The sequence below is a fragment of the Anolis sagrei genome, chromosome 4 (assembly GCF_037176765.1).
Source record: "Anolis sagrei isolate rAnoSag1 chromosome 4, rAnoSag1.mat, whole genome shotgun sequence".
Classification (NCBI taxonomy): domain Eukaryota; kingdom Metazoa; phylum Chordata; class Lepidosauria; order Squamata; family Dactyloidae; genus Anolis; species Anolis sagrei.
The window spans coordinates 54,587,012-54,613,561 of NC_090024.1; the positions used below are offsets into that span (position 1 = coordinate 54,587,012).

At 36.3% G+C, this 26,550-nt stretch overlaps 1 protein-coding gene across 1 annotated transcript in view; it reads left to right on the forward strand.

Moving 5' to 3' along the window:
• Positions 1-26,550, forward strand: part of CCDC178 (coiled-coil domain containing 178) — a 157,988-nt gene that overhangs the window by 7,943 nt on the left and 123,495 nt on the right. The window contains exons 7-14 of the mRNA XM_067467036.1: positions 489-631; positions 6,054-6,207; positions 8,043-8,138; positions 8,249-8,385; positions 10,089-10,272; positions 11,959-12,021; positions 16,844-17,005; positions 19,959-20,072. Coding sequence (XP_067323137.1) covers positions 489-631; positions 6,054-6,207; positions 8,043-8,138; positions 8,249-8,385; positions 10,089-10,272; positions 11,959-12,021; positions 16,844-17,005; positions 19,959-20,072 — 1,053 coding nt within the window. The remainder of the gene's footprint in view (positions 1-488; positions 632-6,053; positions 6,208-8,042; positions 8,139-8,248; positions 8,386-10,088; positions 10,273-11,958; positions 12,022-16,843; positions 17,006-19,958; positions 20,073-26,550) is intronic.

A 26,550-nucleotide genomic window follows, 5' to 3' on the forward strand; every position in this document is an offset into this window, starting at 1 on the left:
GTAATAATAATAATTTATCTTTGAAATAGAAACTAAAAACATAATTAGCTATGAATTTCAAAAACAAATGTACTATAAAAATAGTATACAGGTAATCCACAAGTTATGAACATGATAGGTTCTGTAGGTTTGTTCTTAAGTTGAATGTGTTTGTAAGTTAGAACAGGTACATTTTTAAGTATAACTCCAGAGAATAATATGAATTTTTAAGCTTCAGAATAGCATAGGGAAGGGTTAACACCTTTGTGATGTTTGTTTTGCTGTCTGTGCCCCTGTTCAGAAGATTCCACCTCGCTTTTTTGTTCCTGTGAAAACTGGATTTTGAAAAGTTTTTGTGTTAAATTTACCCTTCTAGAAATGTGGCAGAAAAATACAAAATAGTTAATATGTAAAAAGTATACCACTGTGCATTTATAAGACACACATGAGAACAGTCATTCTGATTTTGTGACACTACGTTTCTGAAGCAGTGTTTTTTCTTTTTAAAGACAAAAGGTGTATATGACATCGTTCATGACAAACTTGTGAATGCAATAGCTATAAATGAGGAGCTAACAGAAGAGTGTGAAAAGAAAAGAAAATCTATGTCTGAACAATTACAGTCAGCTGAGGAATTGTTGAACAGTCTTAGGTGAGTACCTTTTAATGTTATTGTTCTTCAAATGCAATTCATCAAAACTTTAAGAAAGAGCTCTTTGATCTCTTGGAAAACAATGTAATTTTATTGTACTAATGTTCCCTAATATACAGAATTGATAAATAACAGGGCTGTACTTCATGGGGCTTAGGATCATGTGATTTTAACTGATGTTTTAATGCTATATTTTTAATGGGTTTGGTTTTAACTGTTTATTTACTGATGCATTAATATATGGCACTGAATTGTTGCCTTTCTCAGGCTGTCCAGAGTCCCCTTCAGGGTTGAGAAAGGTGGGATATAAGTGTGGTAAATAAATAAATAGGTCCTTATCAAAATTCTGATAAGAAAGCAAGAAGGTAGAAGGATAAGCCTTACAGAGCATTAAAGCTAATCGGGAGTCACTGAAAGGCCAAGAAGTTTAATCAGTTTGGTAGAGGAAGAGAAATAACAAAGACATTATACTGGATAATTTGCTAAAACTTGCATTTTCCCCTTGAGGTAATCATTTTCATATTTCATTAAGGCATTCATACATTTTCCTTACTCTTGCTTGTTTTACAAATGCTTGGAGTTGATTTTTGTATTATGGAATGGAGCACTGAACAGATTGGTGGCAAAAATTGATGAATTGAATAATTTTTGAAATAAAACTTTTGAGACTTGTCTTTATTTTCAGCAAGGCTGAAGGAGAACAAAGCAGAACAGAATTTGCAAGAGAAAGTAGCTTGAAAAAGAGTTACCATGTTTCCTCAAAAAAAGACACAGAGAAAGTAATTTGAAAAAAGAGTTACCATGTTTCCTCAAAAAAGGATACAGAGAAAGTAATTTGAAAAAGAGTTATCATGTTTCCTCAAAAAAAGACACTGTCTTATATTTATTTTTCCTCAAGAAGACACACTGTGGCTTATTTTCAGGGGATGTCTTATTTTTATTAAGTATGGCACAACAATCTGCATGTATGGGATGATCTTTCTAGGCTCAGTAGCAGATTGCTTGCTGAAGCTTTTTTCCCTATCCCCTGGTGTTTGTGTGAGGTGAGGGAGACCCACAGACTGTTGCTGGTCAGTGCTGAGGAGCAGCAGATTTACTGGTGTTTGTGGGGGGCGAGAAAGACCCACAAACTGTTGCTGGTTGATGCTGGGGGAGAGAGACCCACAGTGCTCAGTAAAACAATAGCCACGGCTTTGCTTCTTCCCCCTGAGGACACACAATACCTAAAGCAGAGCATCCTGCTCCTCACTTCACCGAGAAGACTTTTACTTTCACTTTCTGTCTCCCTCTATGCCTTAGCTCAGTGGTTCTCAACCTGTGGGTCCCCAGATGTTTTGGCCTTCAACTCCCAGAAATCCTAACAGCTGGTCAACTGGCTGGGATTTCTGGGAGTTGTAGGCCAAAACACCTGGGGACCCACAGGTTGAGAACCACTGTCTTAGCTTGCAGCACACATAGTACGATTGGGACCTGACGGAAAGCCGATCTTGTATACTGGATAGCCACGCCTATCACTATGTCTTATTTTTGGAGTATGGCTTAGAAATCCTGTTATGGCTTATTTTATGGGTATGTCTTATTTCAAGGAGGGTATATCTTATTGAGAAAGTTTTAACTGTTTCACATTTAAACAGCTTTCAATGAAGTGGGAGTAACTGAGGCAAAATTCTGTATCCTAACACATAGATTGTGGTGATTCTCTGTTGTTTAGGAACTGTTTCAATTGTCTTGTCATATCAGTTTATTTAAATACTACATTAATAATTTTATAGCTTGTAATTTAGGTTAGCAGTCTTTATTGGTAATAAAAGCCTGGTTATAATCTGTAACATGAGATTGAACTAATTGAAATGTTAACATTTATTTGTGAAGGCTACACATATTCAGAAGACAGTGAGTTTTAGCTCTGTTTTTCAGCCAACAACTGTGATATCATAGGTCTAGAGCTGGAGAGTGAGATGACAAACTATTACTTTCTTACATCAAGAGGCATTAAAGGAGGGATTAGGACCAGACTTTGGGGAGGTTGAGTGGGATTGGGGGGAATATGAATTTAAAATGTCATTTTAGTGTATTTACTGTTTTTTTAATTCTGTGTTTACCACACGGTTATTTAGTTGTTTTAAACTTTTGTATTGCACCTTTTAAATTTGTCTACTGTGGATGTGTTAGCTGCCTTGAATACCCACAGGGGAAATGGTGGGATATAAATAAAGATAATAATAAAGATGATAATGGTGGTGATGGTGATGATGATGATGATGATGATGATGATGATAATAATAATAATAATAATAATAATAATAACAACAACAATAACAACAACAAACAAGACTTTTCAGAATACAGAGCAAGCCAACAATCTAGTTGAAAAAACTATAGTACAATGAAACCTCAACATAAGAACATCTCGACTTAAGAACATTTTGAGTTAAGAGTCAACGCTCAGTCTGGGTTTTGCTTTGACATATAAGCAACATTTTGAGTTAAGTGCTAGTGCCAGAGGGAGCAGCCTCTGTGCCTTGTGCCTCCGTGCCTTGTGCTCTTGTCCACTTCGGGGAAATTTGGTTAATAGATTTTGTGTGATTTTCATTCCTGATATGTTTCGCTTCATGAAGAGAGGGAGGGAGAGAAAACAAGAGAGGGAGGGAGCTGGAATGAGTAAAGTATGAAGAAAACAATGCTTCTGCCTCTTCACTTTGTGCTTCCTTGCCCAACTTTGTGCTTCTCACATTTTAAAATTGATCTTTCCTTTTATTGTTCCATGTGAATGTGCATTTATACATTATTTGTTATTTATACAGTACATTTTCTTATTTAAGAACATGTAAAAAAATAGCATTTCAATGAGAAAATTGCTTTGAGATAAGAGAATTTTGAGTTAAAAGCTCAATCACAGAATGAATTAAACTAATAATAATAATAATAATAATAATAATAATAACAATAATTTATTTCTAGATCGCCCTCTTTCCCTGAAGGGACTCAAAGTATCACTGTACTTCTGAGTGTAAGAAAGCAATTACTAGATGATGTGAGAAGCTAAACAGTAGGCTTGGGTAACCACGGAAAAATTTGGTTCTAAACTCGTTTTGTTTTTAGGGGGCCCTTGCGTTTCATTTTTTTAAATAATTCCGAAATTTTCCTTTTAAAAATTTCGAAATATACGAAATTTCGTATAATTATGAATTGATTCGTTAATGGCGGACGCGATTGTGCAATATGCTAAAAAAAACCTCCAAATGGGACAGGGGGAACTTCTGAAGCTTCCCTCTCCCTCTGTTGTTGACTGTTGGTGTGATAAAACAAACAACAACTATAAAACTTGCACCAGACATGCGAAAATAATTACGAAATAATTACAAAATAATTACGAAATAAATTGAAAAACTTGTTTCGAATCTAATTTACTCCTCACACTATTCCTGCATGGCTCAATATTGGATCGTAAGCTAATTTAAATACGAATTAATAACAAATTACGAAATTAACGAACGAAACCGCCCAAGCCTACTAAACAGTTCTCACATCATCTCACACCATTTTTTGAATAGTTAAGGTTTATCCAGAAGCTGCATACATTGCCTAGTCAACCTTCATTACTCTCCAAATTACAGTGAATAGTTCTGATTAGGTTTGTACATTGGATTTGGCCAAGTCTAGTATTGAATGAGGCTGATTTGGAAATACTGAAAGACGTCTAGATTAATAGTATGTCCAAATCTTTCCAAAGTCTCACCGGCTTCTTTCCAAAGAGGAACATTAGAGAACATTGAGTCTATCCATCTATAACTGAGGTCATCCTCTTTTACTACTACTTTCTACTACCAAGCATAATTGTCTTTTCTATTAAGTATTTCATACAGTAGTTTCAGTTTAGTTATCATGGCTTCTAGGAAGGATTTAGCCTTGATTTGCACATGAACTCATCTGTTATTATAGCATTGTCAACAAAAGGCTGTTATTGTTGATAGCGGACTACTGTACTTTACTTTTATCCTCTTCTTCTGATATCATCCTATCACCTTCCTCCATATTCTGATAGATTTGCTAAGAACATATTAATTACTGTTAAAAATCATGAAGTTCACTGTTTAACATCCAACTATTAACCAGGAAGAAACTAATAGGGGGCTATAATAATTGTGACTTAAAGATGTGTAGACTGTATATGATAAAGGTAAAACATAAACCTCTTCTGTTCCTGACAAAGTTATCTTTTTGTAGAACTGCCTGCTGACAAAGTTATTTGTAGAGCTGCGCTGTTGTCTAAGGATCTATCTACACAGGCCAAATGAATCAATCCAGGGTGAATGGAGACTTTGGTGGTTTTGTCCTGTGCTTTAAAAATCATAGTATATTCTGGAGCTTCTATAAAGCTCTGAAGATTCTTCATGTTTTGGGCCAATATAAAGAGTTGTGGCTTGTTTACACTGCCATTCAATAATAGGGAATGACACCTATGTTGCTCTGCATAATTCTGGGCTTTGTGGTGCTCATCAGGCGTGGAAATTGTGGTGTGTGTTGCTTGGTGCCTGGAGTGATGTTAGCCAAAGCAAAGATGCAATTGGAGAATGGAAGATTGAAAACAAGGACCATTTCCTATTTCCTCTCCTCTCTCATGTTGCTTCATCACTTTATCTATCATCCATACAGGTACTGAGTAGTTTCCAATGCTATTTTCGTGTCTGGTGAGCACCACAAAGCCCAGAATGAAGGGGATAAGGTAAGGCTGGCAGTCCTGTGGTGTCAAATAGGTTCTAGTACCAGTGGGTCATGCAGACTCTAATCAGCTGCTGGACCAACTCAGGGATATGTAGCATTGACATCCTCCAGATACAGATCTGGTTCAGTGGCTGTCCATACAGATTATGACAATACTGCTCTAGAATATCCCACTGTGGATCCACAACATCATTTGTGCCATATGTAGTCAGCCCTTTAGATCTGTTGGGAGAGGATTTGAAAGAAGAGTGAAGGTAGAGTGATAGGGAGAAGATTGGATCTAGATTTCCTCCAGGAAAGAGATGCAACCAAAATGCCACCACAAATTTAGGCCAGGACAGTATCAAGCATTTCCAACATTGCTATGTTGAAAGGAGCTTCACTTTTTTTCACAGCTTCTGTTGGCTTATGTTGGCTCAGCTAGTCACCAGCCATTTTCATCCATTAAAATTGTGCTTTACAACTAAAAATCTAAATTATCCTTGAGAGGATTTATATTTAAGTAAACATGCTTAGTATTTGACTGCATATTAAAAGTTGCAATATGTTACCCACTTTCAGTGCCACTAACATGTTGCATATCTGATTCAAAGAACTAGATTATTCCGCTGGGCTTGATAGTATTGTGTTAATAAATTCATGGTTAATTTGAAATAGTTTTGACCAGGTGAATAATAGAACTCTTGCTTCTTCTTAGGAAGGCGATAAAAGACACTGACATGCTTTATGCTGATTTGTGTGCCAAGATAAATGAAAAGAAGGATGCAATATTGAAACAGAAAAAGCACCTTGAAGAACTAATCAAGCAAGAGGCACGTACAAAGGCTGACGTGCAATCTTGGCAAGAGAAAGTGAGTTTTGAAGTCCTTTAAAACTAAATATTACATGAAATTGTTAACATTTTGTATGTGACGAGTCAGGTATTCTTTAGTTATGTCATAAATGGTGTGTGCTGAGGTGAATGTAAATTTATGGAATTGTTTGTCCCCTTCATAGAATCATAGAATCAAAGAGTTGGAAGAGACCTCATGGGCCATCCAGTCCAACTCCCTGCCAAGAAGCAAAAATATTGCATTCAAATCCCCCCTGACAGATGGCCATCCAGCCTCTGTTTAAAAGCTTCCAAAGAAGGAGCCTCCACCACACTCCGGGGCAGAGAGTTCCACTGCTGAACGGCTCTCACAGTCAGGAAGTTCTTCCTAATGTTCAGATGGAATCTCCTCTCTTGTAGTTTGAAGCATTGTTCCGCATCCTAGTCTCCAAGGAAGCAGAAAACAAGCTTGCTCCTTCCTCCCTGTGGCTTCCTCTCACATATTTATACATGGCTATCATATCTCCTCTCAGCCTTCTCTTCTTCAGGCTAAACATGCCCAGCTCCTTAAGCTGCGCCTCATAGGGCTTGTTCTCCAGACCCTTGATCATTTTAGTCGCCCTCCTCTGGACACATTCCAGCTTGTCAATATCCCTCTTGAATTGTGGTGCCCAGAATTGGACACAATATTCCAGGTGTGGTCTAACCAAAGCAGAATAGAGGGGTAGCATTACTTCCCTGGACCTAGACACTATGCTCCTATTGATGCAGGCCAAAATCCCATTGGCTTTTTTCGCCGCCACATCACATTGTTGGCTCATGTTTAACTTGTTGTCACGAGGACTCCAAGATTTTTTTCACACGTACTGCTCTTAAACCCTTCAATTTGCATGACCCATTGTAGGCAAACATCATTTGGAGGCATCTCTTCTGGCTATCATGTTCTAGTAGGTCCAATTGGGGTTGACCCATTGCTGCTTACTCTTCCCCTGTATTACTCCAGTTTGAAGGTTTTCCCTGTGTTGCCACTTTAACACTAACACTAAGTAGCTCCTGCCGGATAGCATTACCAGTGATGTGCTTCCTTTTAGATCTCATTGATAGCCATTTTATTCTCTCACATGAAAAGAACCAGCATAGCTTTGCTATAGCTGGCATGCAGTGGCATTATATTACAAAAAGAAAAACATTCAAGTAGTAGCTGCAGGTGTCAATGGAAGTTGAGATACCACTTAGATTACTAGAAAGTGCCCAGACACCATCATTTAAAGCCAGGGAGAGAAGTAGGTTCAATGCATGATGAATGTTGCATACCCACTCTGGACTAATGCTGGCATTTTAACTTGTTCATATTCTTATTATTCAAAAGAATAGCAACTATCACATTGGCAAAGGGATGCCTTCACACTTCAACTTCTTTAGGATAGCCTTGCAAGGAAGTGGTCAATATTTATGGGTGTATGGCTAAAGCTGTCTGTAAGACAGATGTTGAAAAGGAATTGCTTTATCAACCACTCTTCCTTTTTGTTTACTAAAAAATAAGTCCCAATGAATTCAATTGAACTTGCTCCTCAAAAACCTCAGTGACCCTAATTATATCTAAGCTACGATTTACATGAGGTTACTTTTTCAATGTAATATAGTTACAGTTATCATTTGGAAAATCCCATTCACTATTATCTGTTAGATACTTTATTTTACTTCAACTGAAATTTGTTTTTTAAAAAATCAACATCTTTTGAGATTGCATATTTTATCTATTTCTGCTATGCTGGAAAGAATAAAACTTTTTGTGATGTAAATTTACCAATCCGATGTTTGTTGTGATATTAAAGCTTTTTAAATGAATAATTATATTGTTTTTAAAATATTCAGGCAAGGCGTTTGAGTTTGAAAATTGCTGAGCAGGAATCTGAGAACAAAGGTTTAATGGATGAATATATGGAAGAGGTGAAAGTTATGGAAAATACAGTAAGTTTCAAAATAATTGAAAATGATAAAAAGAAAAAAATTAAACATATCCAGCTGTGTTTGTATGTCATATGTAACAGTATTCTCACAATATTATCTATATGCCATAGAAAACCAGCAAAGACTCTGATATAGAAGACTTGAAAAGAAAGCTCAGGCGTTATCTTCAGCAAATAAAATCTTTGGAAGATGAAAGCAAACGTATTTATAATGATAATGGAGAATTTCTTCAAAAATTCAGAGACAGGTAAGTACACCTATACTTGTAATTTATCAGCTTTTTTATTCCGTTCAAATCAATTAAAATGGGCTGTTTTGTGTTTATAGTGTATCTTTTATTTTAACTCAAACCATGAGGATGGGCAGCCCAAGACACTGAGTCTTTGGAAATGTCCTACTGACTAGGGCTGGGTAACCACGGAAAATTTTGTTTCTAAACTCGATTCGTTTCCAGGGGGCGCTAGCGTTTCCAAATTCTAAATACTTCCGAAATTTTGAGATTTCAAAATTTCATTATTTACGAAATTTCGTTAATTTCGAATTGATTCGTTAATGGCTGACGCGATTGCGCAATATGCTAAAAAAAACCCTCCAAATGGGACAGGGGGAACTTCTGAAGCTTCCCTCTCCCTCTGTTGTTGACTTTTGGTGTGATAATTTATTTTTTATCACTGATAAAACAAACAACAACTATAAAACTTGCACCAGACATACAGAAATAATTTCGAAACAATTTCGAAACAATATCAAAACAATATTGAAACAATATTGAAACAATTATGAAATAAATTGAAAAAAATAGTTTCGATTTTTAATTACTCCTGCATGGCTCAATATCGGATCGTAAGCTAATTTAAATACGAATTAATAACGAATTATGAAATTAACGAACGAAACCGCCCAGCCCTACTACTGACTCAGGAGGGTTTAATTCCAAGTTTGAATGAGGTTTATCCCAAATATTAAAGGTAAATAGATTGAAGAATCAGAGTCTAGCAAAGTGTATTGAGGAAGGACTCTCTTAGTTTTGCAGAAGAGGAAAAAAATGTCATATTCTGCTTCCTCCCTTTCCCCAGAAAAAGACCAATGCTAAATGTATGTCATTTTAATAGTTTTACTGAAGTGAGTAACTGCAATAGTATATCATTTTGAAACCTAGCCCTCATCATTAAAAATGAGCATCAGAGAGAACATCAGTTTGTAATGCAAAGTTATTAAAAGTCTTCACAGTTATTTCTTCTAAAAATTTGATACAACATTATACAACAGAACTGGTAAAATTCTTGAGATCTTTGGACTGCATACACCATGCTGGACCTCAGGGAGCCATATTTTCTCCAACAACTGCACACATTGTTTTGCTTTCTGCAGTAATTCCACCTTCAAAATCCAAAAATTAATGTGATCATGTGATCAAACTCATAAGGCTAACAAGCCAGTATTTAATTTTAAATGCACTTAATTTTAATCTAATTTAATGTTATTTATGTAACTACTGTATTTATTATGTTGTATGTGGAGCATTGAATTGTTGCCGGCTGTAAGCCGCTCTGAGTCCCCCTGAAGGGGTTGAAAAGGGTGGGGTACAAATGTTTGAAATAAGTAAATAAATAAATAAATATGAACTTTGACATCACAGCTGATGAGAAAATGTAGATGCTTATGTATACTATGGGATGTAATGATAAATTATGACTGCTGTGACCCCTATCATTTATTTTTTTCTGAAAAAATGTAAAATAAATCACATGAAGCTAAAATTCATGTAATATTTGCTTTGTTTGTTTACCCATATACACAGAAATTTCTAAAGCTAACAGGCAGTTAATTTTGTTATGCTTTATCTTTACTGCTGTATCAAAATAAGATGCCTCTGAATCAAATGGTGGTTGCTCTGACAAAAAAGTGGAATTATAGAGTTTTTAATCTGTTTTTGGTTTGCTTTAACAGTTCAAGACGGAAAATAGCCTATCAAGCAGAAATACAAGTCCTACAGAAAAATATTCGTCGACTGGAAGAACACTTAAAAAAAGTGACTAAAGAATTTTATGCAACTGAGGTGGCTTTTGATGATGCTAAAGCAAAACTGGATGACTTATCTCAAAATATCGCTAAAGAAAGAACGCATTTTAAGGTAGACTGAAATCATTCAATTATTATGATATATAATTATTTTTAGGTTCCAGAAGGACTGCTTAGAATGAAACGCAGGTTGAGCACCCTTTCCCAGAAATCCCAAATTCTGAAATACTCCATAATTGGTTATATAGGTGGCTGAGATATTAACACACCTTTGTTCTCTGATGTTTCTGTGTATATAAACTTTGTTTTGTGTACAAAATTATTATTTTTAAATGTATAAAATTCCCTTCAAGTTATATGTACAAGGTGTATACGAAACAAATTATTTTTGCACTTAGATGTGGGCACCATCTCTGGAATATCTCATTATGTGTTTATGTGTAAATTCAGTTTTTTTAAAAAAAAATCTGAAATTGAAAAAATATGTTCTCATGCATAATAATGGGTACTCAATTTGTATTTCTGTGAATATGTCTACTATAATCCTACCACATTATCTTAAATACTAAAAGCCTGATAAAGTTTGTATTTCCCTCTGCCTGAAACTGGGTACACATTCACACATAGCACACATACATTCAGGCTGGATCTACATTGCCATATAGTCCAGTTTCAGAATGAAGATTAAGTGCATTGAACTGGATTATATGAGTCTACACTGCCATATAATCTAGTTCAGTCCACTTAATCCACAACTGGAATATATGGCAGTGTAGATTCAGTCACAGAAAGCAAAAATGAATGAGAGCTGCTAACTTCTGTGCTGGCTAATGTAGCTGTTATGTGAAATCTGTGGTAGAAAATGTTTATTTCCATTCTGTAAAGAATTTCAATATTTTATTCCTACAGATCCTGTTAAAGGCACAGGAAGACAAGCCCTTTTTGTGACCAATTTTAAACTTTAGTATGGACTGTTGCCTTGCAAAAAACTGTAAACATGTGAAACCTCTAGTTCCTTTCTCCCTGGAGTGCCAATGTAAACACATATTTTTTAAAGTCTTCATCTCTAATTTGGTGAAGAGGTTTGATATGGACTTTCAGAGAAAATAGATATGCAGTAGCTTATTTTCTGAAATTACAGTTAGGTCAGGAGTACTAGGGTTCCCAAGGAGGTCTAACTTGCTCCAGCCAAATGTACTTTCTTATAGAAAAGAAAAATATATTACTTCCTTTCACTGACAAAAAAATACAAATAGAAGTGTTATGTGAAAAATTACAGGCAAGCAGGGGCATAAATAAGCAAGTATTATTTCATATAGGTATTGCTAGAACTTCCAATCATCGACTGAAGCTCAGTGCTGGGAAATTGTGAACAGATAAAATGCAATGCTTCTTCAGACTGTTAATCAACTGTGAATTAAGCCATTAAGGTATCATTAAATAGTTCTTGAAATAATGTATTTTTTCCCAATAAAGTCATCATAAAATCATATGTTGGAAGAAATCCCAAGGACCATCCAGTCCAACTCCCTGCCATGGTGGAATACAAAACTGCAGTGTTTCCAAAAGATGGCCATCCAATCTCCGATTTGAAACCTCCAAAGGAGGAGACTCCATCACATTCAGAGTCATTGTATTCTACTATCAAACCACTCATATTTTTAGTATAGTAGCTTTGTGCTGTTTGGTTTACTGAGTATATTTTGAAAAGGGCATCCTACTATATACATATTCTACTGCCCCCTGATTTTCTTTTCTTGTATAGTTTCCCCCTTTTCCCTTTCTTTTTAATTTGTAGGACTTGCAAGAGAATGTAAACAGACAAATTAAAGATGAAGTAAGCGCTTGGAAGCTGACACAGGTAATGTAAAACAATACATTTAATTTAGCTTTAAAAGATATTTTGCAGGTTCAAAATTTGTCATTACATGGTTTGGGAATTACGTTCACAAAATTTCACATGACCTTTTAGTGTTCCATCTTGAACAGTCTGTAATGTATAGAAAGCATTAAAATGACAAGACACATAGTTGTAACAGACAGGGTGCACAGAAGAAGTGTTAGGTGATGGTATGAGAGTTATACATAGGCCTCCTTCTGCTTTCAGCAATATGTTTCTGCTTATGTGCATGCACCAAACTGGGGGAAGGGAAGGAAAAGGGCATTATTAAACCCTATAGGGAGCCCTCTATGTATTGGCACAGTGCCCTCATGCCCTAATAGCTCCTAAGTTATAGGGAATTTCTGACATTCATTTTGCAGGTCATTAACCCAGCTCGGGGTTTTACAGGTCATTAACCCAGCTTCCAGCTAAGTTCATGAATGTTACTAGCCTCCAAAAAAAAAAAATTAGTAGTTTGCCTTCTGCTGCATGCAGGAGCTTAAAAATTGCCTTTTAAAACTTCCTTCATTTAGAAATCTTCTAAGAAACGTGTTAAATAACGTTTATTTTGAAGATTTTTTTACATTAATATAGTTGAAGAAACACAAAAGGGGTGAGAAAAGCGGTATATAAATACTGTAAATAAATAAATAATACAAAAAATATAGTCAGAGTTACCGAATGTTGGTTTCTCTTCACAACTTCTACTTGAATATAGACACCATTGTCTTTGTGTGTGTCCAAACTGGCAAACTTGGGTATGTGTGCCAAGTTTGGCCCAGATTCATCATATGTGGGAGTCAGAGGGTTCTCTGAATGTGGGGTGAATTATAACTTCTAGCGTCCAGGGTCCATTTTTCTTAAACTCCTCCAGTATTTTCTGTTGGTCATGGAAGAGGTGGGGCAAGTTTGGTCGAGATTCATTGTCAGCAAGAGTTACAGGGCTCTCTGGATGTGGGAGCCATCTTGGAAATCATCCACCCACAAACATAGATGCATATATACATACAAACTTTAAATACTGGTGAGGTTTGGAGGGAATTGCCTTTGAATTTTGGGAGTTACAGTTAATCCACATTCTGAGAGCACTCTGAACCCAACTGATTATGCATCTGGACCAAACTTGGTACACATACAAACATGACCAACTTTAAGTATTGCTTTTGTATGTTGGGTGTTATAGTTCACCACATCCAGAGAGCACTGTGAATCCCATCAATGATGCACTTGGACCAAACTCGGCACATGTGCCCAGTAGGCCTGGGTAACAACGCAAAAATTTGTTTCTAAAATTGATTTGTATTTGGGGGTTTTTTTTGTTTCGATATTTAAAATAATTACAAAATTTTCCTTTAAAAAAGTTCGATAGTTACGAAATTTTGTAAATGGTAAAAAATTAACGAATCGATTTCCGAAACAATAACGAATCGATTCGTTAATGGCGGACGCGACCGCGAAATACGCTAAAAAACCTCCAAAAACTTCTGAAGCTTCCCTCTCCCTCTGTTGTTGACTGTTGGTGTGATATTATAATTTTTTTTCACTAATTAAACCATAAAACTGGCCCAGACATGCGGAAATAATAACGAAACGACCTCAGAACAATAACAAAACGAATACAATAACGAAATACAAAGCATTTACAAAACGTGTTTAAAAATTCGTTTTTTTAATGATTGCTCCAGAATGGTTCGTTATCGTTTTGTAATTGGAAAAATTAACGAATTATTAACGAATTACGAATTAACGAAACGAAACCGCCCAGGCCTAGTGCCCAGCATTACCAACTTTGAATATCGGCACAGTTAACCCATGATTTTGGGAATTGTAATTCACTCACATCCTTATGTATTATCTAATGGGACCATTCATGCAAAAAAAAAAAAAAGACTATTTCTTATAAACAGCATTACAAAAGAGCTAATCCAGGCATCACCAGGTATCTAAACTAGTTTACAATGAAACTGAATCAGGATTTGTAGGTGAATATCTATGCCATTTTATTATCTAGCTTCATGTAATTTGAGGGTTCTAATTTGCTATAGCATAGGCTCACACTTACTTCACTCCTTGGGCTCAGTCAATGACCATGTAGAAATATGTATGTGTATATGTGACTTCAAGTTGCCTGTTGACTTATGACAACCCCATGAATTTTATAAGGTTTGTTATACAACTAATGCTTTGAGGTGGTTTTACCAGTTTCTTCCTCTGAAACACAGGTTATGGCACATAGCATGGTCTCTGTTAACGATTTGCCATTTCCTTACCTGACTAACCATTAACACTGTTCCTATTTATACACAGCTGTCAGGCTGTTTTTTCTTAAGAATATTGCAAATTTTGTAATTGCAAGATGGTAAACAAGAAATAAAAGTTCACCTCATCCTTTCCCTTAAACTCGTTCTCAAGGCAAGGAGAAGGAGAGATAGAGTGGGTTATAAATAATAATAATAATAATAATAATAATAATTCTTCAAAGGAGAAAAGAGCTTTTTTTTCAAATACAGCCACATTGTCAAGAATTCTCTGAGAGTAATGATAATTTACTGGGTCTTGCTCTGAACAGAAAGAATATGAGCAGTAAATGTTCTTGCAGAATCAATGCAGAAGATTTCTGGCTTCAAATTCTTGACTTAATAATAATTATTAACACTGAGCATTCCACTCAGTTTTACTATCAAACTTGGATGGGGTATTTCCAATGGTTGCTAAGCAAGAAATTAATTATAAGTCTATATAAACATTCTTTCAAATTACTCATGAAATCAATATATCTGCCATTTGTTTTCTTTTGCAAACTAAAGGAAAATGTTTTCATGAAGACTTCCATTCACATGTCTATTTACATTCATATTAAAGTATAACTGCATGGATGCAGTTGTAGTATTTCAATTATTCTTTGTTTTAATTTGCATTATTTGCTTCTACTGAGTCCTACAGTTGTTTGCCAACTTCTCTTCCAGAGTATAAAACAAAATACTTTATTTAACAGTTGCCCATTCCCATTTCTGAAAGGATGTTGCAGTGTTTGGGTCATAAAGAATCTAATAGCTACTTGTTGACCTTTCCTTCTATGAGAAAATCAAAATATATAGTATTCCCATTTGTTTTTTAATTGTAGTCAATAATATATAGCAAGGAGTGAGCAGCTTTTTATAATGTAATAAATTACTTTATATACCTTATTAGATCCTGTTAACATTCCTTTAGTTGCATATTTTTTTCTATAAGGTAGCATCCATTTTAAATAAATCTTCTGTCCTACCACCACTGTGAAATCTGTGTACTAAAAAAATAAATTCATGACAAATTAAATGTGTTGAAATTTTGAGGGTTTTTTTTTGTCATGCTAGGAGCGACTTGAGAAACTGCAAGTTGCTTCTGGTGTGAGAGAATTGGCCGTCTGCAAGGATGGAGGTTTGCAGAGCCTACACAAATTTCCTCTCAGTAGCTTCTGGTTAGCAATCATCATTTTTAATCCATAAGGTATCCAAAAGCAACAAGAAGTTGGCATCAAGTAGACCATCCCAGGGGATTCAAAATGGAAAAAAGGTGTGGCTACCAACCAGATTTTAATCAGAGTTGCTAACGTTGGAACTTTCCCTCTGAAAAACTGACCACTAAGTCATTCCATTATCTATTAACAAGGCTCTGAAATTGAAGTGGAGGAGATCATAGCTCAATCATTAGAAGCTCAAAATTTGGATAGTGCCTATGCGTGAGATAATCTAAAAATTGCCTAGATGGCATTTCTAACCTATCCTGAAGTTTCTAAAGGATGAATGGAGTGTGAGGATTTCAGGACCTATCAATTGGCACTCAATTTCCATTCATGGGCAACATGTAGCGCTTGCTGAGAAAATAAAGGTTCCTGAATAAATTTAGACAGACATCATTCCATTAGTTCAGTGGTTTTCAACTGGTGGGTCCCCAGATATTTTGGCCTTCAACTTCCAGAAATCCTAACAGCTGGTAAACTGGCTGACATTTCTGGGAGTTGTAGGCCAAAACACCTGAGGACCCACAGGTTGAGAACCAATGTTTTAGATTTTTGTTGGATGGAGTCTGTCTATACTAGGAAGATGGGAGGAACATGGTGCATCTGACATTGTTGGCTCTCTTCATGACTTTTAAGCTAAGGGTGATTGTAAGTATAAATAACCAAGCAATCTTATGTTCACTCTGAAAATCAACTGAACCTCTGGAGAGTTTCTTTCAGATGCTCAATACTCCTTAAGAGAGGATTCATTTTCCTCTCTTGCCTGCTGCATCATTTCAGTTTTCAAGCAGAGTATGATAGAAAGGGGGAAATCCAGTACTGGATGCAGTTTCTTTAAAGACTAGAGAAAGATTGACTCTCTCTTCCTTTCTTTAGCCTTTTGCAGCATCAAATATTCTTTATGCCAGAGATCAGTTTGAGTGAAATGGCAACATTCATGATCTCTGTAATAATAAAAAAAACAACTTGGTATTTTCCTCTATAGATAATGGGGACACTCTTTGCACTACTTTGTCCTTCTCTACATTTCTTTACAGAATACTTTCATATATAGTTGGAGTAGCTTGTATTATATGCTTCAATAGCCATGATTCCTAAACATAGGATTAGTAAAACCAAAACATAGTGGAAATGTGCTAATATGTACAGAGCCCTAGAATTGCAGTGATAGCCAACAAAGGCAGTTATCTCAGAGATGCACTTCCTGATAGAAGTAGGACAGATTGTGCAATATGGAGTTGTTGATTTCTTTTCTGTGTTGGAGGTCCTTCAGTGTATTTTATTTTTTATTATGAACAGAAACGGGTGAAAGCACTGCAGGCAGATCTAATGAAGAGGCAAAAGGATCATGACAAATTACAAGAAAAAATCAAGAGGAAATTAGCAGAACTCAACAAGCTTGTGGCTGAACAAACTGAATTGCTAGCAAAAAATAAAGAAAAGCGCACATATCTTATGCAGGTAAGTTAAACTTTGGCAAAACCATGCTGCCTCTTCAAGCTTCATTGTACTGTGGTCAAACTTTGCTGTGTATCATCAGTAAATAACGAGGTTAAATTGTCATTTGGAAGAAAATATATGAATACCAGTAATTTAAAATCAAATTCTTATTGAGATTTTGACTTAATAATTATTGTCATAATGTAAAATTAAATGCAAAATAACGATACTTTTCAGTGATAATGGTTTATGTGGAACACAAACCTTACACGACTAATAGTTTTTTCAAAATAGCACGATAATGGCAGTGATTAATGTAGTAAGCCCTTCCCCAAGGAAAAACAGTTTAAAAATGTGATAAAGACCACATCATTAGTCTTTTGGAAGCTGGGTGTGGCAGGGATTATGTATCTTTGTCCTTAAATGTACATTTATTTTGGCTGAAAATCTTTAAAAAGAAAGTTCATAGAAACACCCTCTTTCCAGTACTCAGGGAAACTGTTCATATTTCAATCAGAGTTGTTACTCTAATGCCTTTAGAGTAGAACTGTTATTCTTTCATATAGTGGCCACACAGTGAAAGTTCACAATGTGACAGAAACTCTGTTCTCTAAATATGAACTGTTTCATGATATAGCAACACTTTTATTGGAAAAAAGAGCTTTTAATATGCTACCAAAAGGACAACAATGAAGGAGTCATTGTAGCTTCCCTAGGGAAGAAGTGTCAAATGCAGCAGCAGATATAGAACAGGGCTCCTCTTATACAGCCACCAACTGTACCTGTGAAGGCCATGGGATAAAGAAAAAAAAGTACCTCACCTGTAGATCTTAAAACTTAACTGTGCAAATGCATTGGTGCACTAGCTCTTACTGTGCAAATGCATTCCTGATCACCACAGAAAACTGAGCCTCCAAGGTCAGAACTGTGATCACACCTATGTCTTCAGGTCAAGAGTAACCCCATCCAGCACAGGATGAATCCCTGTTCCCTGATCTGATATTCAGTTGGCCAGAATAATCTGTGTCTTGTCTCAATTGGGTTTCAATTTGTTCACCCTTATCCAGTCACTGTTGACAATTACTGATTTTGAAGAGAAACAGTATCTTTAAGATTGAAGTGGAAAGGAGAGATAGTGCTGGGTGTTATAAGCATAATTGTGACATTTGACCCTAAAACTCCAGATGACTTCTCTCAGTGGCTTTGTGTATATATTAAATATAAGAGAGGATAACACAAATCCCTGTGGGACTTCACAGGCCAATGGTCAAAGAATCTAACAGGAGTCCCCAAGCACCATCATCTGAATTCACTCTTTCAGGAAGGAAGGAAGCCACTGCAAAACATTGACTCTAGGTCCATTCCAACAAGATACACCAGAAGGATATCATGGTTGGTGATACTGAATGTTACTCAGAGATCTGCCAGAACCAATAGGGACATACTCCCCTGTTTAATTCCTGGTGAAGGTCATTCACCAAACCAACCCAAGCTGTCTCCAACCAAGACTGAAGCCAGATTGAAACAGATACAAAATATTGTTCTAATCCAGAAACCTCTGAAGATGGGAGGCCACAACATACTTCAAGACCCCATCCAAAAATGGGACCAGATGATAATTATCCCATATAATGGTATCCAGGGATAGTGATTTTATGTATCTATCTATAGCTATATATGTGCAAAATAGTCATTATAGTGGGAGTCTTGGCAACCCATGTCATGAAAATGAAATGCAAGCTTATATAAAGAAACTAAAATTCTGGCATTAACTTGTTGTGAAAATTAGACATAAATGAAGTGTCTGGATCTGAAGAACTTCTCAAATATTTCTCTGTATCTAAGTCATCTTTGGTTTCTCAAGCAATAATCCCCAATGGCATGTGACAGTTTGCTTTCAACACAAACAAAAATTTCCATCTCAGCTTTGTACCACATCGTAGAAGTTTTCATTTCACAAGGTTAAAAATCCCACTAGGTATAGCCATGTCTTTTAGATATATTTGTATCCTGGCAATTGATGACATTGGTGTTAGCAGTATAGTGCATACTCCAGAAGAACTGAATTCACATCCCTGTGGATCTACTAGGTGGTCCTTGATAGTTTTTTTTATCTTGGTTTCTGATGTCTAAAAGATAAACAATAACTCACAAGGATGTTAATGACATAAACTAGTGAAATGATCAGGAGGAAATCTATATATGAACATGATTCATGTTCACCTATTAATTTTTCCACATCAACACTAGTGGCAAAGCTGGGCACCTAAGGCTGCCAGTGCTCATTCTTGCAGCTTCCTCCTTCCTGCTGTCACCAACTATTTACCTACCTGTTCTGAATATGTGAGCAGTGGCAATAGTGAAGAGAATAAGCAGTCTTCTCCATAACCTTTCCCTTTCAACATTTATGCAGGGATGATAGAGGGAGGGGGGCATGTGATTGAGGAATGATGACAAAGAAGAGGAAAAGACATACCAAAAAAAAAAAAAGGGGGACCAGCCACAGAGAGAATATTCTGAAGGATTTCCAAGATGTTTCTGCTGATAGTGATTAAAGTTGGCATGAAGGTAATTTTGGAAAGCTTGCATTTTCTGAATAAGGATCACTAAAAGTTGCCTTTAAAAAGGTCTTGCCCAGCATTATATAGGTATATCCCCACTCCCATGCTCTCTCTCTCCAACAATTCTTAACCTGTGGGTCCCCAGATGTTTTGGCCTTCAACTCCCAGAAATCCTAACAGCTGGTAATCTGGCCAGGATTTCTGGGAATTGTAGGCCAAAACACCTGGGGGCCTACATGTTGTGAACCACTGCTCTAAAAGAATATGTTCCAAATGGATTTAAATCGAATGCCTTGGGTAAAAATGTATTATTACTTCATGCAACATGAATGTAAACAGCATTTAATAGTAAATATATTTTTCATGAGTTGTTTTGGATTTCATCACCATCCTTTTATCTTTATCTGTTTCAGGAAATTGAAAATTTGAAACAGAAAATTCAAGAACTTGATGAAAAGGAGAAAATAATTAAAGAAGATTTAGATGCCCAGAAGAATTGTTTTCAAAAACTATTAAATGATATACAGGTGAATATGTTAAGGCTTGGTCTAGCAGGTTTCATTTGCATTCGTTTTGAAATATTAGCTTGTTATTTTTACTCAGTTATTTTAAATGTATAAGGAGTATTCTATACATAGTCTTTTTTTGGTTTCTTGCTTCAAATAATCTGGCAGGTGCACCGGTAAAATACAAATAACATCTGGATTCTCAATAAGTCACACTGCGTCATTATGCTTTGGATTTTGGGGGGAAAGGGTTATGAAAATCAATACAAAATAGAAAAAGGGCTAGATCATAATAGAAATAGCCTGCTGATTGCACCTTTGCACAGCAGATGGCATCTTTTTGTAAATTATGGCATGTGTTTACCAAAGTAGTTACCAACCTGAATATGTTAGTAAAGGAATTGTTCTGTCTTTTGTTATTGAACATTACATTTGTATAAATGGGCTTGTAATTATAAGCCTTTGTCTTAAAGTATCTTATTTGCATTATTATTACTTGCCATTTGGTATTTATAGAGAAAACGATTGCGACGTTATTAAGATTAGATAGTGAAACAGGTAAGTAGATATTTTTCTTTTAACCAAAGGAGATTTATAATCTTCTGGCACCTAAACAAGCTTCAGTTAATTGTCCTACAGTATACCAATTTAAAGGCATGTTAAACCTTGGGAAGTTATATGCTTTTCTAGGTTTCTTCCAGATAATATAAATAAAATACAATGTCTCATTCCAACCGGCCGTATGTACAGGCAAATATTCAACAAGTCTGTAGACAACATACTGCAAAATAACTGTCAGTGGAATAAGATGGAAAAATTGCTTTAAATTCCTATGTGTTTTTATTAACTTGTTTGGAAAAATTCAAAGACAGTACAATCTTGATTGCATGCTGACTTGCAAAGACATCTCCTTGAGTTTTGTGCAACTTATTCTTCACTAAGCATGTGCAACATTAGACTCTATGAGACTTTGGAGAACTCTGTTCTTAGAAAAGAAGATAATTTTTTAAAAAGCTACCATATTTTACTGCACAGTCACCACACTTTTTGCCCTTGACCCCTCTTAAAAAAAAGTGGGGGTTGACTATTAAGTAATGAAAATCTGGAGTCTTACAGGACTTCCCCCGGAAGAAACTAAGGGAGACCTCTCAGACCTCTTTCACCAGTGCATGAGGGTGAGCGTGGCCTACAGGACCTCTTTCAGCAGCCAAAGAAAATTGTGCTCATTCACCCATGTGCACTAGTGAGGGTGCAACTATTATGCAAGGGATACAAATATACCACTATTGGAACCCCAAAAATGGGGCTGCAACTATTATGCAATGGAGACGGTTATGCGATAAAATAGGGTAGATGCAGTTTGGGAATTACTGTACAAATCTGCACATTGCTGATTCCTGTGCTGTTTTCTGTACATAAAGTGCTGCCTTAACCATGTGCAAATTTTATACAGAATAAACTCCCAATTATTGCATTTTATGAGCAGAAAACAGACTTTTCTGAACAGGAATTCTGTGTATTGAAACATTACTTTCCATATAGAAAATGAAGTTTTCTTCTCAAAACGACATGTATGAATTTGCACAGAATAAGGACCTCATCACATGGAGGTCCATAAGCCTGGGAGAGAGCAGAGGAATCTGTAGGGCAGTGGAGGAAACAATCAGGCAGCACCACACATTGTCCCCTTACCATCCTACACCATTTCCAGTCTTTCCTCATCTTGGTCCTGAACTGTCCCCAGCTTAGTCTATAAGAACACAGATAGTCACCCATGTCCTCAGGGCTGCCTCTTAGCATATTGCTGAGATGCAGCATGCACAGAGCCAGGATAGAGCCCTATCAGAAGTTGCTTGCATCATGTGATGGACTTTGGTGGGCTCCATCCTAGCTGCATCTTGGCAGTGTCCTAGGACGGGCAAAAAGCCCCATGTGATGAGGTCCCAAGTCCTGAACTGTGAAGATTCTTGTCAGATGAGAATTTTTAAAAAGTCTTCCCCAGACAGACAAAGCATTTCAGTTCACCTCTCTGCTTAGAGAAGGGGGGGAGTGTCTTTTTTTCTTTTTGATGCAAATTAAGGGAAAGTACTTACATTAATTTGGGAATAAATCAACCCAGATTTTTTGAGGGGTCAAGTTTTTTACTATTTTTAAAAGATGTAGACAGAAGTATACGAAGTATGGGAGGGTTTGGCCTTAGACTGTTCTTTCCTAGCAAAATCTAATGAAGTCAAAGATGCTCTCTTCAGGCAGAATTTTGCATATATTCTAAAACCCAAGCTTCTCATCAGGCATATAGCATCATGCACCTATTTGAGTTTGTCTGCCTGTGTTGATTTTGGCTTTGAATTCTGTGCATCTGATTGTTGCCCTTGTTTCTTCCTTCTACCGCCCTGTAATAAACTCTCTCATATATGTGTGTGTGGACATTTTGCTGCATTGTTTTAAAACTGAAATTCTCATTAAAACCTTCCCCACATGCAAGACTGCACAGTTGCTAAGCTACTCCTTGAGTTCTTAGGATATTTCATAAGGTTTTGTTAACTTCTGTGTCTTGGGGGCTTTGGGCAAGCAGATCCAAAAACAATTATTTCTTTTTTGCTGGGTTGAAGGGAGAGATCCTTCATAGAAAGGCTGTACAATTCCCCATGCAGTTGAAGAAAGCAAGAAGAAAGCAGAACTTAATCTGACTGATGACAATATATCATAATTTGTTTTCAAGGAGGGACCCATGTAGAGAAGGAGATCCTCCAGTTTGGAAACCTATTGCCACCCCCATGTGCAAGAAATACATGTTTTAAAACATAGCACTGAATGCTGATTCATTTTTGGACCCAATTTGAGATATTGTTTTAAGTACTTAGACCCAAAGTGCTGCAACCATATTTATCCTCTTGTAGTGTGTCTACTAGTCATTTCCAATTGATGGCTTATCATGCAGTCTTCTTGGAAACATTTGTTCAGAAAGCATCTGCCTTTGGGCCTTTCCACACAGCCCTATATCCCAGAATATCAAGGCAGAAAATCCCACATTATCTGACTGTGGACTCAGATAACCCATTTCAAAGCATAGAGCTGTGTGGAAGGACCCCCAAGCCTTCTTCCAAAGCCAAGGTATGTGTTTCCAATGTGTTTCCATGGGAGGGCAGGGAGTTCTATACTGTTCTCAAATCCTTATTCAACATCCAAGCCACTACATCACACTGACTATATAATTGTACTCTTTCTTTTCCTTTGACCGTGCCTGATCAAGGGATGGATGCTGTGCTCATCCAGTTTGCATTCCATTATAATTCTAAAAATTTTTGAGTCACAACTGCTATGTCCATTCAGTTAACTTCCTCCAAGTGTGAGAATTAGCCTGATTAACATCATTATAATTATAATATTATATTATTATAATGATTAGATTAACAGGAAGACATTGGTTATTATATGTTTTAAATGGTTTTGGTATGGGTTTTATAATGTTGTTTAAAATGTTTTAATTGTATATTGTGGATTGTTATGCCATCAAATTGCTGCCAATTTGTATGCCGCCTTGAGTCGCCTTCAGGCTTAAGAAAGGTGGGACAGAAATACTGTAAATAAATAAATAAATAAATAAATGACCCCATGGAGGCTTTGACTGAAAAACATGACTATGTTTATTTCATCATTACACTCTTTGTTACTGTCTTTTAGCACTAATACTATGCGCTCATTCTTTGTCTTCCTGTTGGTATCCATTGTTTTTACTACTCTGATGCCATGACTTTCACATTCATGCTGCTTACTACCATATAGTTCCAAAATGCTGACCAAGGCAACACCTTTGGTATCAATAAATATTACACCATTTTAATACTATGCCATTCTGAACATCAACACTAGGTTCCAGCACTAGCAAATTTAGTAGTCTCTGTTGTTTTACATTTTCTCTTTAAATGTATTTGACTTTGCCCCTATGTCATTATCCACCTTTCAAGTATTAGTAAATGTTTCATATGGTCTTCCTCTATCAATTAGTCTTTGTCTCTCAAAGGTTAATCCTTAAATCATTTTCCATATGCCAAAAAACTTCTCTTTTGGTCAACTTATTCACAATATGTGTGTATGTATGTGTGAGTGTTCTACATACATAGTACAACAGTATATCAATTATTCCACTCTCTGCCTATGCATCCTGTTATTGGAATGCAATTCTGACAGTGGTTTCAGTGTGTTAACATAATCCATCTAAATATGGGAGGAGACCAGTCATTACAACTTTCTTCAAAGGATTTATTACACAACCATTATGAGTCATTATGAGTGTTTATCAGCAAAACTTTCAGATAGTTTTTTTTACTATCAACACTACTTTCACCACTGTAGTGCTAACATTGTTTTTGTCTATGCTTACAGTAGACATAGCATCCTTGTGCAACTCACTATCACTTTTACTAATGTCACAGCACTGTTTTGAGAAACTCTACAGAATTCAAGAGGAAATTTGTGGTATTCTCCTAAAATATGCAGTTGATGGTGATAGTAGCTCAGTCCTCTGCAAAGGCCAATGGAATGTAAGGAGGTTAAGCAGCCTGATGAAGCAAAGTCGAAGATATATGCCACCCTTAATTCTCAGTTGCAAATCTCCAGTGTCTGTACTGTTGTCAGTCTTTCTTTTAGGAAAATGCTTTTGTGCTTGTGTCAGGTACCTTCCTCAAGATAAGAATGTCCAAGGTTTTACTTGAGGGAGATAGGCAACTTGGTTTGGCAGCAGATCAAAACGACATGACATGAAGCTGACTATGGTTCTACTGGTTGGCTCTACTGCTTTTGTCAGGCTCAGTTCCATTCCACAGCACTAAATCAGAAATCTACGGCTGAGGTTGAGGACATGCTTTTGAAAGGAAACAGTCTCTTAAGTGAAAAGACCAATGAAAATAAAACTGTAACCACAAACTCTCAAAGAGAATTTTCTGGTTTTGCAAATCCTGTCACTGCTTTTGACAGCTGTCAGGCTTTTCTTTTATCACCATGCAATGAAGTATTTGGACCCCTCAAGACTCATCAACATGATTGGACAAGAAGAGTTTTGCTTCTAGTTCCTAGCTGAAGTGTTTATCAAGAAAAAGGTCTTCTAATAACTTGTTAGTTTTTTGGCTCATTCATTGCTGCCACTAAGAATGGAATATCTATCATTGGAAATTGGCAGGATGCTATTGAAACTCTTGCATGACAATTGCCACTGTCCACTTGATCTTTATTATAATTCAATGAGATAGTAGTGTTTGATACCCCCCCCCCAATTGTTATTCCCTTCCTTCAAACACTCTCTTATAAGAGATAGCCATAGCCAAACTATTACAAATGCTTGCTAGAATATCTTTCTTTTTAAAATGGTAGGACTCCATAACAGTTTTATGTGGTCCCCAAAAGAGATGGAGGGCCTCATCCTCATTTGGAGCAATCCCAATTTCCAACCCCCCTCTTTTACTAAAAAGAAATTGAGTAGCCACCTTCTGAAATATGCCTATTTCCACATTGACATACAAGATCATTGCGGTGATTTCTCTAATTTGCTCAGGAAAATCAGTTATTTCAATTCTCTTTTACTGTTGGGGTTGATTAGACTGACCATGTTGCAATTGTGCCATCAGCATTCCATTAAGAAGAGTCTGTGTTGATTATATCAGTGAGTGAACCTTGGTAGTGTCTACACAACATTATTTAGATCTCCCCTTTGCCAACTCAGATATCGCAGATTCTAGTCAACTTGGGCTGTGTGTTCATCTTGATGCAAATTGTCTCTCAGCTGAACGGTCTCTCTATTCACCTCTGAGGTCATTGAGGTGACTCTGATCTTGGGACACTAGACATCTTCGAACTGTAATGAATCCTGAACTACATCCTTGTGGCGAGCAAGACAAAACTAGTTTCCAATTGTTCCTATTTTCTCACCAAAACTATTCGTCATTCTTTTTTCTGGACACTGTTCATTTGAGACAGACCTGCAGCCTTTTATCCAAAGGTCTTACCATGGACGATTCAGCTTGTGAGATACATCATTGAAAGTTTTTCTCTTATAACATCAGCAGAGAAAACATTTGTATATTTTCCCCGGATCAGTGTTGTGGCTTAGACCTATATATGGTTCTTACCTTTCTGCCTTTTTTCCTCACACTTATGGATGATGATGTTAAATTGTACTCTGTTATTAATACCATCTCATGCAATGATATTTTGGATCTCATCATCCCCTAAATGTCTTGGTAACTAACATTCAAAGGTAAGCAGGGATGGAATCATCCTGGTTCAAACTCTTTGTTGTTTATTTGCATATCTTAAAATGTGTTATTTTCATATTCTTTCCACCAATTTTCATGTCTCTTTCTTTAGGGTCTTATCCAATTTGCTATACATATTTCTAAATTAGTATTGCTGTTTTTGAGCTGAAATATTTTCAAACAGTTCAAAGAAATACAAAACCTGAGTAATTTACACATCTCTGGCTAGTCTTGCTTATGTAAGCCTT